Below are 12,654 nucleotides of genomic sequence, written 5' to 3' on the forward strand. Positions count from 1 at the left end.
AGAGGCCCCGGGATTTCAAAACTGCCCTTGTATCTTCCTCCCCGACACCTGCAGCCAGGCCTCTCAGCTGTTTTTACGGCGCACCCCCTGCCCTCTGGACTCAGCTCCCTAAGCACAGAGCAAACTGGAGGTGAGAGGGTCCCCTGCCCACCCAGCCCCAGGGGTGCTGACTGTCCAGCGCGCATGCACACCAAAGCCTCCCACTGGGAGAGGGAGAGTCAGGGCCTGGACCCAGAGAGAGGCAGACTGAGAACCGGGGGCAGGCAGGGGTCCCAGCAAATGTCTGGCACCCACCTGGAGGAGACGGTCTCAGCTCTCCTGCCAGTCCTGGGCCCTCTCCCCCTGCTTCCCTCCCCGCCCCCCCCCCATATACACATGCACACACGCTTGACACAATGGCCGGGTGGGGCTGAGGAACTGGCTTCCTCTGTGGAGATCTCAATCTGGGCCCTCGGTTCCCGTCCCAGAAACACAAGCATTCAGAGACTGGGCCCCACATTCCTCACTCCAAGGGGTCGGCAGGACCCGCTGAAAGTAGACACTGCTTCCAGAAAGATAAAGGTAAGTTCAGGGGGCACTATCACAGAGTTGGGGGGCAGAATCCTGGATGGGGTGCCTTGGTGTGAATAATAGACTGTAGCACCCCGTGGGACAGGTTAGCAGTTAAAGGGACAGGCTATGGTGTGAGGTGCGGCACAGAGGCTCAGACAGTAGTGGAGGGACTCACACACCATCCCTTAGCTGACAGAGAGGAGTTTAGACCCTGGACCCTCCCTCCGGCCCAGCCCTGTGCTACTGCTACCCTGTCCTCACCGCAGCCCCTGGGAGACCCCAGTCTACACAGCAGGGCAAACCGAACGGTTGGTACAGCAGAGACCACCCTCTGGGCCTGAGATTCAGCCTTTCCCGGGACCCTCGGGATCCTGGGTCCCTCGCATCTTCCAGACCCTAGTGTGCGCATGTGGAGTGCGGGGTGGTTGGGGGGGGGTTGTCCGGTTGGGAGGAGGATCCGATTCCTGTTTCCTGCCCCTACTCACTCAGCCCTGGGAGGTGACAGAGGGGACAGGACTGAAGGGTGAGTGCGTGGGGCCCGAGTACCTGGGTCCTGCCAGAGGCCCGAGTGGGGGGGGGGCGGGAAAGGAAGTAAACGCAGGTACCTGGGGGTGGGGAGGGATCCCTGAGAGGGCCAAGGCTGGGGAGGAGCCGGCGGGCTAGTGAGGCCACTGGCCAGGCCACCTAAGGAACTTCCTGCCAGAACACAGAGGCCATTGAGCTGTAAGACTACAGCCTCCCGCCCGCAGCCGCCACCCGGCATCATTTCTCCAGAACCCAGCCTGGGGCTTGGAGGGCTCTGACTCTCCTACCGACTCCTGTCCGGAGTTTGGGGGCACCGCCCTAGCCCCCCGCAGCCTGCTCAGGATTGCTGCCGCCTGCACGCAGGAGGAGGTGAAGCCCAGATGCGGGTATCCCGGCCCCACTGGTCCTCATCTTCAGTCTGGTCTCCTGCCCACCCACCAGGCCTCCTGGCAGGACCCAGGCTGCCGCCGGGGCCTCTCGGACCAGACTGGAGGGGGTAGGTGGGGGGGGGGGCAGGGCAGGCAGGGATGGGGACGGGGCAGGACAGACCATGCCCGGGGCCTCCTGGTCTCTTGGGGTCAGAGGCTCCAGGAATCTTCAGGGCAGGAAAAGGAGACTAAAAATAATCCGGAAAGGGAGAGTCCGGAGAGAGGAACTGGGAAATGGGGGGCGGAGGGCCGGCTGGAGCAGGGAAATAGTGATGCATCCCTGGCTGCCCGGGCTCGTGCGGCGCGCCTGCGCACACAGCGGCCCAGGCCCCCCCCAACCCCCCACCCCCGTAGACGGCGCCAGGCACAGGCGACCCCAGCGCACCCCACGTCGCCCCCGCACATGCCCAGCAGCCTCCGCTCGCCGCGCCTGTCAGCACAGAGCGGTGCGCTCTCAGCGTCTCACCGCAGCCGCGTAAATGGCACACGAGCGCGCGCGCACACACACACACACACTGCACACGCAATCACACACGTGCGCACACGTGCACACACACAGAGCTCAGCAGCTGGATGCATCTGGCCACAGGGCAATCCGAGCGTCCCTTACATTTCCAGTTCTCATGTACACCCGCCCCCCCCCCACCGCCCCCGCTGGGTCTCTAACTGGGCGCCCCCAAGCCCGCTCACTGTCTCCTCTGGCCTGACTCTGGCACCAGAAGCCAAAAAAACAGAAATGCAGGCGGGGAGGCAAGGAGAGGTGAGCGGTGAAGACAGGAGACAGCGAGATGAGAAGGAAGCCGAGGGCGGGCACCAGCCTTCCCTCCGGACCCTGACATCCTGCCCCTTTTGTTGGCCCCCAGTTTCTGCTAGAAGGCCTCAGTCTACCCGCGGGCTGGGGGCACTAAGGGTCTCTTTCTCCCTCCCTCTTCCTCAGGGGATGACTCCAGCAGAGCACCCCACTCTTTTGAAGAGCCCAGAGGGAGATGTCAGCCCAGTCTCTTCCCGCAGCAACACCCCCTACCCAGAAGCCCCCTCGGATCATCCGCCCCCGCCCCCCTTCTCGACCCCGGGCTGCCCAGTCCCCAGGGGCCCACCACAACGGCTCATCTCCCCAAGAACCTGCCCTCACCTCCAATGATGCACCAACCCCAGTGTCCACCCCTATCCACTGGGACCCCCCTGCCTCCTCCCTCAAGCCCCCCGCCCTCCTGCCTCCATCAGCTTCTAAAGCCAGCCTGGACTCCCAGACTTCCCCAGACTCGCCTTCTAGCACCCCCAGTCCCGCGTCCAGGCGCTCCATCACCCCAGAGCCTGCTCCCCGGTCTCCTGTCCCCCCACCCAAGCCCTCGGGGTCACACACTCTGCCCCTGCTCCCCACGCCTGGGGTCCCCGCCCAGGGCGGCTCTGCCTCAGCGCCGGGCACTGTGCGGAGACTGGCTGGCAGGTTTGAATGGGGGACTGAGAGCAGGGTCCAGGCTGCGGAGGTCCTGGAGCCGGGTCCCCAAGGGGCAGCGGATGTGAACGGGGAGAGAGAGGCTCCACAGGGCAACCTTGCTGGGAGTGGATCCCAGGAGAACGGCACTCCGGGTAAGTGTGTCGTGGGGCCCCGGGTGGGCTCCTTCTAGCCCATCTTCTTTGATCTCGGTGCTTTAAGACTGGGTGCTTTCAGAGGCTACGGTCTTAAAAATGGATTTCACGTTTGGAAAATCTGGTTTGCATATTTGCTGGGGTCTGAAGACAGGCAGGCGGAGGAGAGAGAGACTTGAGGCTGGACCGTCAATGTCCCCCTGCTGGACGGGTTCAGGGGAGGGGGGGTCCTGGGCAGCGTGGGGCCAGGCCCCAGGGGCCTCCACCTTAGGACACCCGTGTCTCCCACAGATGCTGGCCTGGCCTGCCCTCCTTGCTGCCCGTGTGTCTGTCACATAGGCCGGCCTGGCCTCGAGCTCCGCTGGGTGCCTGTGGGGGGCTACGAGGATGGCCCCAGGGCTTTCTGCCGCACCTCCCCACTGAGGGCCTCCCGCTCTCGCCCCAGCCCTCCAAGCATCGGTCTCCCCCCAGTGGTCCTTACGTCCTACCGCTCCACGGCCGAGCACAAACTCCTCCCGCCCCTCAAAGCCCCCAAACCAACTTGGGTCAGGCAGGACACCACCATCCCCGGGGACCCCCCCAAGCCAGATCTCGATCCGCCCTCCGAAGATGGAATCCATACAGGTACGGGGCCTGGGGGAGGGGGCTTCCGGGCTGGGAAGGGAAGGGACCCAAGTAGAGAGGTCTAAACGCCTACAGACTGCCACCCTCAACAGGCTGTGGGGGCTTTGGTTCCTCCGCCAGTAAGTGTCTCTGCTGGGTCTGGACTCAGGTGTCCTGGGCTGGGGACCTGGAGGTCTGCTCTCTTCACTGTGGGCAATCTCTCTCCAGGGGACAATCCTGATGAAACTCCTCAGAACACTCCTCCAGCAACAACGGAGGGCAGGTACCAAACCCCTGCACCCTTACTCCCTACCCCAGAGCAGACGAGGCATCAGGCCCCGCTCAACCCCCGCCCTGCCCGAATGTGGGGTGAAGCACATCTCGGGCTCTGGAGACAAGCAGCTCTGTCCCTTGCCGTGTGACCTGAGACAAGTCACTTCGACTTTCCAGGTCTCAGGGTCCTCATCTGGGGGCAGGGGTAAGCCCGCCGGCGACCTCACCCAGGCGCTGAGGGTGGTCTTGGGGGTCCGTTTGACGGTCCCCCACCTCCAGCCTCCCTCTGCGGCCACCGGCCACAGATCCGTCTGGCACCGGGAACATCTCTTGTGTGTCCTCCGGGCTTGTCATTCATTTTAGATTCAGGACCCCCAGCTGGCATGAATTCTCCTGGGCGGGTTGCTCGGTTGCATGGGACAGAGCAGGGAGGCATGAGCTTAGGCTGATCGCGCGGAATGTCACTGAGGCACAAACAGGCCATCGCAGACAATGGTTCACCCTGAAACAGCTGAGAGAGACGCTTTACACTAGCGTGTGAATAGCACCTACCCCCCACTCGCAGGTGGGTCCCAGTGGGGGCTCTGGGGCACTCTATCCCTTTCTCTCCACAGAGACAAGGAGGGGCTGGAGGAGCTGAAGGAACAAAACTGGGAGCTGCCCCTGCAGGATGGTGAGGGCCTCTGGATGTGGGGGTCCCTGTTGTGACCAGCAAGCTGCGGGAGAAGGGTCCCGGGGGGCTGGCTTTCCCTGATGTGCTCTGTCTGCTCCGCAGAGCCCCTGTACCAGAACTATCGAGCAGCTGTGCTGTCCGAGGAGCTCTGGGGGGTCAGCGAGGACGGGTGTCCCTCCCCCACAACCCCCGGCGAAGGTCCCACCTTCGCCCGGCCCCCTGGACCTCGCAACACACTGTGGCAGGAGCTTCCGGCCGTCCGGGCCAGCGGCCTCCTGGACACGCTGAGCGCCCAGGAGAGACGCATGCAGGAGGTGGGCACGCCTGGGCTCGGGCAGCGCTGGCGCAGGGGATGGGGGTGTGGGACCTGGGAGCTGGGCTTTGCACTACGGCCCAGTTCTGCCTCCTCAGAGCCTGTTCGAGGTGGTGACATCGGAGGCCTCCTACCTGCGCTCGCTGAGGCTGCTGACGGACACCTTCGTGCTGAGCCAGGCTCTCCGGGACACGCTCACCCCCCGGGACCACCACACCCTCTTCTCCAATGTGCAGCGCGTCCAGGGAGTCAGCGAGCGGTCAGTGGGTTCCCGTCCCCGCAGCCGCAGCAGGCCTCGGGCGGCTGAGCGCTCCCTTAGCTTTCTGCTTGTCCCAGGTCTTCCTTTCCTCGCGCCCACTTAGTGCCCAGCTCTTGCGCAAACACCTGGGAGACTTGGCTCTCTGCCCCCTCCCCTTCAGGTTTCTAGGGACGCTCCTGTCCCGTGTGCGCTCTTCCCCCCACATCAGCGACCTTTGTGATGTGGTGCACGACCACGCCGTGGGTCCCTTCTCCGTGTATGTGGATTACGTTCGGAACCAGCAATACCAGGAGGAGACCTACAGCCGCCTTATGTGAGTGTGCGGGAGGCGGAAAGCGGGGCCGTTGCGCGCGTGGGAGAGGAAGCTGGGGAGCGGGTTTCGGGACCCGGGCCTGGAGGTGGCCTGCAGGTGGCCTGCTTTCGCAGGGACACGAACGTGCGCTTCTCCGCGGAGCTGAGGCGCCTGCAGAGCCTCCCGAAATGTGAGCGGCTGCCCCTGCCGTCCTTCCTGCTGCTGCCTTTCCAGCGTATCACCAGGCTCCGCATGCTGCTGCAGGTGCCTGGGGAGGGGGGAGGGGGAAGGGAGGGCGGAGGGGGGGCCCGGTGGTCAGGAGGGGGCCAGGGGAAGAGGTCCTCTGCTCCTCTGCCCCTCTGCCCTCGCACCGGCCCAGCCCCCTTGGGGAATTCTCCCCAGGCTTCTCTATCCAGGACACACCAAGCTTTCCCTAGAGGTGAAAAGGGCCCCTGGCTAGAGACGTGAGTTCTAGACCTAGCTCTGCTGAGAACTGGCTGAGTGACCTTGGACAGGTCCCTTCCTTTCTCTCGGTTTCAGGGGGAATGGGGGGGGTGGTCTTTGGGATCTCCCACCGCATGCCTTCCCGATGGCAGTGATGTCACTCCCAAAGAGGCAAAAATCAGTTCTTCTGGGGGCAAAATCTTCGCCATGCCAATGTTGGTGGTACTCCCAAGGGCTCGTAAATAGACACACAGTGTATCTGGGGTATTAAAATGTCGTGATGGGTGGGACACTTAGTGAAAAGGTGTCTAAAAAGGCTCCCCCTCGGAGAGAAAGGTAGAGTGGGGAGTGGGGGTGGAATCAGGTTGAGAGAGTAGAAACTTCTCCTAAACCAGGTGATGCGATGGGGGTGCCTGGGTGTGAGGAGTCCCCATCTAGATTATCGGCATTTTCATATCCTGTTCAGCTTTGTGTATCCCCAGTGTAGACAACCTAATAATTGTAACACTGACGTAGCCGCTAAAGGGCTACGGAGTGCCCCGTCCTCAACACGGTTCTAAGTGCTCTGTACCTGTTTACCCTTACCAACAACTGTGGGTAGGAGCTGTTATTGACCCCACTTTATAGATGGGGAAACTGAGGCACAGAAAATAATTGAGAGAGGCAAAAGGTGAATCTGGGCACTCTTAGTCACTCTGCTACATTGTTGGTGCTAAGAGTTGTGGTTGATAATGATTAAAACGGTAGCAACCCTCTCTTTTGCATTTGCCACGTACCCAGGACTATGCTGAGCCCTTTATGTCTTCTTACCTCACTGAATCCTCACGGTGGGGCTATTGGTGGTATGCTAGGTGTGTATTCTCCCCATTTGACAGACGGGGAAAACTGAGGCTCAGGGAGGTAACCCGAGGTGCTCAGGGTTGTGCAGACAGTGAGAGGTGAGGTCTCTTGGCCTGATTGAGGTTGGTTCCCCAACCCTGTGAACCCGGACTAAGCATTTTGTCAAGCCAGGTGGGGTCCTCTTAACTGAAGCTCTGCCTTGTCCCCAGAATATTCTGCGCCAGACAGAGGAGGGGTCCAGCCGCCAGGAGAATGCGCAGAAAGCCCTGGGTGCTGTCAGCAAGGTGGGCAGCGGGATGCTGGGGCGTGTTGGGGGAGCCGGGGCCGGGGATGGGGGGCAGGGGGTGGGCGGGGAGTGCAGGTGCCTTGGCGGTAGGGAGAAGAGGTAGGGGTGCGTAGGGGTGGGTGACACGTCTCCCTAACCCCAGATCATTGAGCGTTGCAGCGCTGAGGTAGGGCGCATGAAGCAGACGGAGGAGCTGATCCGTCTCACCCAGAGGCTGCGCTTTCATAAAGTCAAGGTGGGTCCCTGCCCTGGTTCCCACCTTCCCTTTCCCGACCCCCACCCCCAGTGCTGCAACAAGCCCCCCCCCCCCAGGCCCTGCCCCTGGTGTCCTGGTCCCGGCGCCTGGAGCTGCAGGGGGAGCTGACGGAGCTCGGCTGCCGGAGGGGCGGAGTGCTGTTCACCTCGCGCCCCCGCTTCACCCCCCTCTGCCTGCTGCTGTTCAGCGACCTGCTGCTCATCACTCAGCCCAAGAGGTGGGTCCCAGGGGGACGGAGGGCGCCCGGGCAGGGGCAGGGAGGAGGGGTCCGGCTGGATCTCTGTCCTCCCTCTGAACCGCCTCTCCTCCCCACCCCACCCCCTCCGCCGGGCAGCGGGCAGCGGCTACAAGTTCTGGACTATGCCCATCGCTCCCTGGTCCAGGCCCAGCAGGTTCCAGACCCCTCCGGACCCCCCACATTCCGCCTCTCCCTTCTCAGCAACCACCAGGGCCGCCCCACCCACCGGCTCCTGCAAGCCTCGTCCCTGTGAGTTGTGTCTCCTTCAGAAAACACCCCAGGGACCCTCGCTAGGCTTCTCAGAGCCCACCACCCTCCTCCTCCTCAGTCTCCCTCCTCTGCAGCCCTTGTCTATCCCCAAGAAGGACCTCTTCGTTCAAACGTGACTCCTCCCTCTGTCCCCACCAGATCAGACATGCAGCGATGGCTGGGAGCCTTCCCAACCCCGGGCCCCCTACCCTGCTCCCCGGATACTGTCTATGAGGACTGTGGTGAGTGTCCCCCAGAGGGGAGGAGGGAAGGAAACGTGAGGCTCCAGGGGAAGACGGGGGGGAGAAGCTAAAAAGAGTCTCGATCCCACTATGTGTCACTCGTCCCCAACCAGACTGCTCCCAGGAACTGTGTTCAGAGCCTTCTGCAGTGGCCAGGACGGAGGGACGAAGTCTGGAGTCCAGGGCTCCCCCCAAGCACCCACACAAGAGCCCCGAAGGTGAGACATTCTTGTAGTTATTATTTGTTCAGTGAGTTTTTACTAAGCACCTCCCGGGGTGCTGCTTGCTGTCCCAGGCCCCAAGATTCTTGCCCTGCTGGAATGCACATTCCAGTGGAGGAGAAACAACAAAGAATTAACAAGATATAAAAGTAAATGATACGGGAGCCCCTGATTGGAATATCCGACTCTTGATCTCAGGGTCAAAGTTCGAGCCCTACTCTGGGTGTAGAGATTACAATGCTACAGTGTGTCTGACGGTTATAAGTGCTGTGGGAAAACACAAGTGGAACACAGTCAAGGAGGTCAGGAGTCCCAGGGTGGGGTAGGATTACAATTTAAAATAGGGAGGTCGAGATGTGTCTCCATGAGGAGGCTCGTGTGAGCCGTGACTTGATAGAGGTGAAGAACGTAGGTACATGGTATCTGGAGGAAGAGTGTCGAGGAGCCCGGACCGGAGTCAGCGCAAAGGCCCTGTGGCCAGTGCCTGCGAGCAACAGTAAGGAGGCCAATGTGGTAGAGGGAGTGAGAAAAGGGGAGGGGGCAGATGAGGTCGCAGAGGTAATGGGGACCGGGCCATGGGGGTCCTCTTAGGTTCCCCTGAGAAACCCGGCTCTCCCTCTGAGTGAGATGAGCGGCCATTGCAGGGCTGGACAGCAGGGACTCCCATCCTCTGTTGCTGCTGTGGCCTCCGCCTCTAATGTCATTTCTCGTGATGCTCCAGGCTTCTCCACTAATCCCTGCACTCACTGGGACCCTCGGGCATTAGACCCCGTGGGACCTCTTCCTTTCCTTCCCGACCTCTCCCCTGCCTTGGTTCCACTTGGGCCCCTGTCTCTCTTTCCCCAGGCTGGCTGAAGGGGTTTCCGGGGGCCTTCCCTGCCCAGTTGGTGTGTGAAGTCACAGGGGAACACGAGAGGAGGAAGCACCTTCGCCAGCACCAGAGGCTCCTCGAGGCCGTTGGGCCCTCTTCGGGCTCCCCCAGTGCCCCCCCACCCTAATGCAGGCTGGGCGGCGGCGGTGCACGGGCTGGGACAGCTGGCGGCTGGGCGCGGAGAGGACAAAGCTCATCCATCCATCGGATTCGCTGTCAGTGGAAACGCTACCTCTATTGGCAACCAATAGGGACCGAGCTTCGGGAGGAGGCAGCCAATGAAAACAAGGCCGTCGGAGCCCACCGGCGAAGGATGGCTTGAGTGGGTGGCCAATGGAGACAGAGGCCTGGTGCAGAGCAGCCAATGGGTCCTGAGCTGGCTGAGCCGCTGGCCAATGAGTATCCCTGCTCCGCTCACAGCCAAGCAAGACTGATAAACTAAGTCAATAAAGTTTTTAAAAAGGGCTGCGTTGGAAATGAAGTCCCGGGATGAAATAGCCAACAGCAGTGAGCAGGGACGTCCAGCCACGGAAGACGGTGGTCCGGGCCACAGAGACCTGTGCTGCCCCTGCTTGGTTCTGTAGCAATGACTGTCCTGCCCTTTGAGTGTGGGAAGCGCTTGGTTCCATTCCTGGGGTGCCTCCTGTGCCCTCTGAAGCCACTTCCTCGATTCTAGAAGAATCCAGAGTGGGTGTCTCAGACAATCGGCGCGTGTGTCCCTGTGTCTCTGTGTGTGTCAGGGGAGGTGTCCTAGTGAAGGCGGTGTGTGGGGGGGGTCCCGCCTCCTCCCCGGGGACTGAGCGCTCCATTTCTCCCCTCACCCCCTGCTTTTCCTGTTATTTTCTCCAAGAAGACAGGAGGTCTGGGCTCCCCCGGAGATGATGTGCTGGGTGTGGCTTGGCGGCCAGAGGCCAGAGTGGGGGAGGAGAAGCCTGAGCTCTGGGCCAGGGGTCCATGGCAGCTGGAGGGTGATGCTGGGGCTCCGCCACACAGCCTGGTAGAGGAGCCCGAGGGACTGAAGACGGCCAGTAGCCATGGCCTGAAGCCCCCTGAGGCTTTCTTGCCCCAACCTTGGCTTCCAACCTGAACTGTAACCAGCCATCCATCCAGCCCGGCTTCGGGCTTCACACTGGCTCTGGGCCCCAGATTTGGGGGAAGAAACGGGAGCTGTGGATCTCGGGCCGGTCGGGGAGCCTCTCCAGCTTTCCTGCCTTCATCCTGGACCTCTCATGGAAACTCTGGGCTCACCAGTGGGGAGGGAACAAAGAGCCAGTGTGGCGTCCCAGCCCTACCCCAGCATCTCCTTCCAGGGGAGAAAGTGCCCCGGGGGATGCCAGAAGGAGGTGAGGGATGGAGACAGAGCAGAGCACACAGTTGCTGGTGACTCAGCCTGGCACCAGGCCTTCCCTGAGCTGGGCCCGTCATACTGTCCCTTCAGCTCACATATGGCAGCTGGCCCAGGACGGCAACTACCCCCCAACCGCAGGAGGGGCAAGGACTCTGGGAGGCTGGGAGGGAGAAGGGGACTGGCCTTTGGCCACCCAGGACTTTGCACAGTGCCTGGCTTATGAGAAACCCTCAATAAATGTTGGTGGGCCTGTACTGGGGAGAGCGTGTGCTTAAAGGAACAATAGTCTGCAAATTTGGCTTTGTAAGGGGATGAGGCTGCTTGGAACGAGATTCTTTGAGAGCCGGGGTCAGTTGGGCTGGGACTGGGCCTTGGAGACCCGGAGCATGGCCCGAGTGTGTTGGCCCACTCCTCGTTTCCGAGGGATCTAGGGGTCTAGGTGGCGGTGGGTCTGCAGAGGGAGGCCAGAACAGAGGGCTGGTGTGGGCTGGGGAGGAGCACAGGGCCGGGCCAGGTATGGCTGGGGCTCCAGCAGGGGACGAAGCTCCGAGCGAGGACAGAAAGGACAGTAAGTCAGCAGCAAATGTCCTTTACCGACCAGCCAAGCATCTCTGTTCAATGCAATTCAATTCGCCACGTGTTTATCCAGTGCCTTCTAGAACATAGGGATGCGGAGGTGAAAAAGACAAGGGTTTTGCCCTCTAGGAGCCTACGTTCTGGGAATGATAAGAAGGAAGCAGCCCTGGGACCATCTGGGCAAAGAGCCTTCTAGGGGTGGCCACAGGGGGCCTGAAGTCCAGGAAGAGGAGGTAGTGGTCATGCGAGGGAGCTGGCGCACATGCTCCTTCAAGTTACCTGGTGGGGGAGCCCCTCCCCACCCCCTACTCTACTCCCCTCTTCCTCTGAGATACTGAGACATGCAGAGGCTGACCCAAAGCTACACAGGTACCCTCTATACACTCCCTCCCAGCTCCTCACTCCTTCCCCCATCCCTGTCCCTACAGATGCCTCCATTCTCCAGTTCAGAAGTCCTGATACTGGGATAATGGGGAGATGGGGCAGACAAGAGTCGTTCTGGGGACATAAAGCACATAAAATGCAGCCACATGTCCCTAAAGGGACAGAAAAGGCAGGGAGGGAAGGGGTTGTCATGTTTCTGTTACCTTGGAGGTCTCTTTATGTTGGGGGTGGGGGTGACCTGGGTGTGTCTGTGCAGTCCCGGAGGCGTTTGCCTTCTGCGGGCCTGTGGGTGGGGGGGCGGGGCACGCAGCACCAACCCTAGGGGGAAGAGGTGGGGGCAGGAATGAGGGCCACCGTGCATGCAGAGAGAGTGGATGAGGGAAGGAATGGCACCCGGTAAGGAAGACAGAGGAGGCGGAACAGCGGGGAGGCGGTAGAGGTGGTACTTGGGGGCTGCGGGTCACATGTCCCATATTGCATTCCTTCCCTCCCCCTCCCGCACACGCCCAGGCGTCCATCAGCCTCTCCGTCTTTGTGCAGCTCCTTCCTGCCCCTCTGGGTGCCTTGGGCAACTTTCTTGGAGGTGTGGTAGGAGGGTCCAGGGGAGAAGACGCCTTTCAGGGCTGCCCAGTCTGCCACTCCAGGCACGGCGGTGGGGGTAGCAGGGACGCATGTCCCACTACTCCAATCCTTCCCATTCTGCCATGCTGGGGGGATGGAAGAAACAAATATTGTCACAGGCTTAGGAAAGGTGCAGGAGAGGACAGAGTGGGGAAGCTGGGCCCCTGTTGGGAGTCTCTCTCTGTGAGTCAGTAAGCCCTTTCTCCACCCACAGCCCTGCCCCTCATGTCTGTGGTCTTCGTGTTTGGCGAGTGGATGATCAATGATCATAAAGATGGGACAGGGCACTGAAGGGTCTTTGCACGGGCCCTTTTACGGCTCTGGGTCAACGCCGTCGTGGCGGAGGGGGGTACAGCCGCGACCACAAGCGGCAGGTGGGTGAGAAGAGCTGTCACCCCCTCCTCACAGCCTGCTCGCTAGCTCTCCCCCCTCTCCTAACCCCACTGAGCCCTCCCACCTCCCTGAGATCCTTTCCAGAACCCTTCAGCCTGGCTCTCTGTCCAACCCCGAAAGCTGGTCTCTCTCTCCCCGCCCCCCTTCCTTGCAGGGCTCCCTCTCTCTTCAGGCACA

General features: G+C 61.5%; 1 protein-coding gene across 2 annotated transcripts; it reads left to right on the forward strand.

Moving 5' to 3' along the window:
* The first annotated feature begins 466 nt into the window (after positions 1 to 466).
* On the forward strand, positions 467 to 10,756 carry ARHGEF15 (Rho guanine nucleotide exchange factor 15). 2 transcript variants are annotated; one of them, XM_080826515.1, is made up of 16 exons: positions 467 to 561; positions 2,443 to 3,095; positions 3,387 to 3,719; positions 3,927 to 3,981; positions 4,586 to 4,644; positions 4,747 to 4,958; positions 5,056 to 5,216; positions 5,377 to 5,529; positions 5,643 to 5,772; positions 7,002 to 7,076; positions 7,221 to 7,313; positions 7,391 to 7,551; positions 7,669 to 7,821; positions 7,981 to 8,063; positions 8,177 to 8,281; positions 9,131 to 10,751. In XM_080826515.1, exons 2-16 carry the CDS (start codon positions 2,492 to 2,494, stop codon positions 9,280 to 9,282), a joined length of 2,529 nt encoding a protein of 842 aa, XP_080682641.1. In that variant the 5' UTR covers positions 467 to 561; positions 2,443 to 2,491; the 3' UTR covers positions 9,283 to 10,751. The 2 variants fall into 2 exon arrangements, with proteins under 2 accessions (XP_080682641.1, XP_080682642.1); XM_080826516.1 differs by lacking the exon at positions 467 to 561 and adding an exon at positions 1,460 to 1,573 and having other exon boundaries at positions 7,718 to 7,821; positions 9,131 to 10,756.
* Positions 10,757 to 12,654: the final 1,898 nt, after the last annotated feature.

The sequence above is a fragment of the Martes martes genome, assembly GCF_963455335.1.
Source record: "Martes martes genome assembly, chromosome: 16".
Classification (NCBI taxonomy): domain Eukaryota; kingdom Metazoa; phylum Chordata; class Mammalia; order Carnivora; family Mustelidae; genus Martes; species Martes martes.

Excerpts from the sequence above, each read along its gene's own strand:
- ARHGEF15 (XM_080826515.1), top strand. The coding sequence starts at position 2,492 with ATGTCAGCCCAGTCTCTTCCCGCAGCAACACCCCCTACCCAGAAGCCC. Across the intron at positions 4,959-5,055 it reads AGGAGAGACGCATGCAGGAG|AGCCTGTTCGAGGTGGTGAC; the intron begins GTGGGCACGCCT and ends CTGCCTCCTCAG. Across the intron at positions 7,822-7,980 it reads CTCCTGCAAGCCTCGTCCCT|ATCAGACATGCAGCGATGGC; the intron begins GTGAGTTGTGTC and ends TGTCCCCACCAG.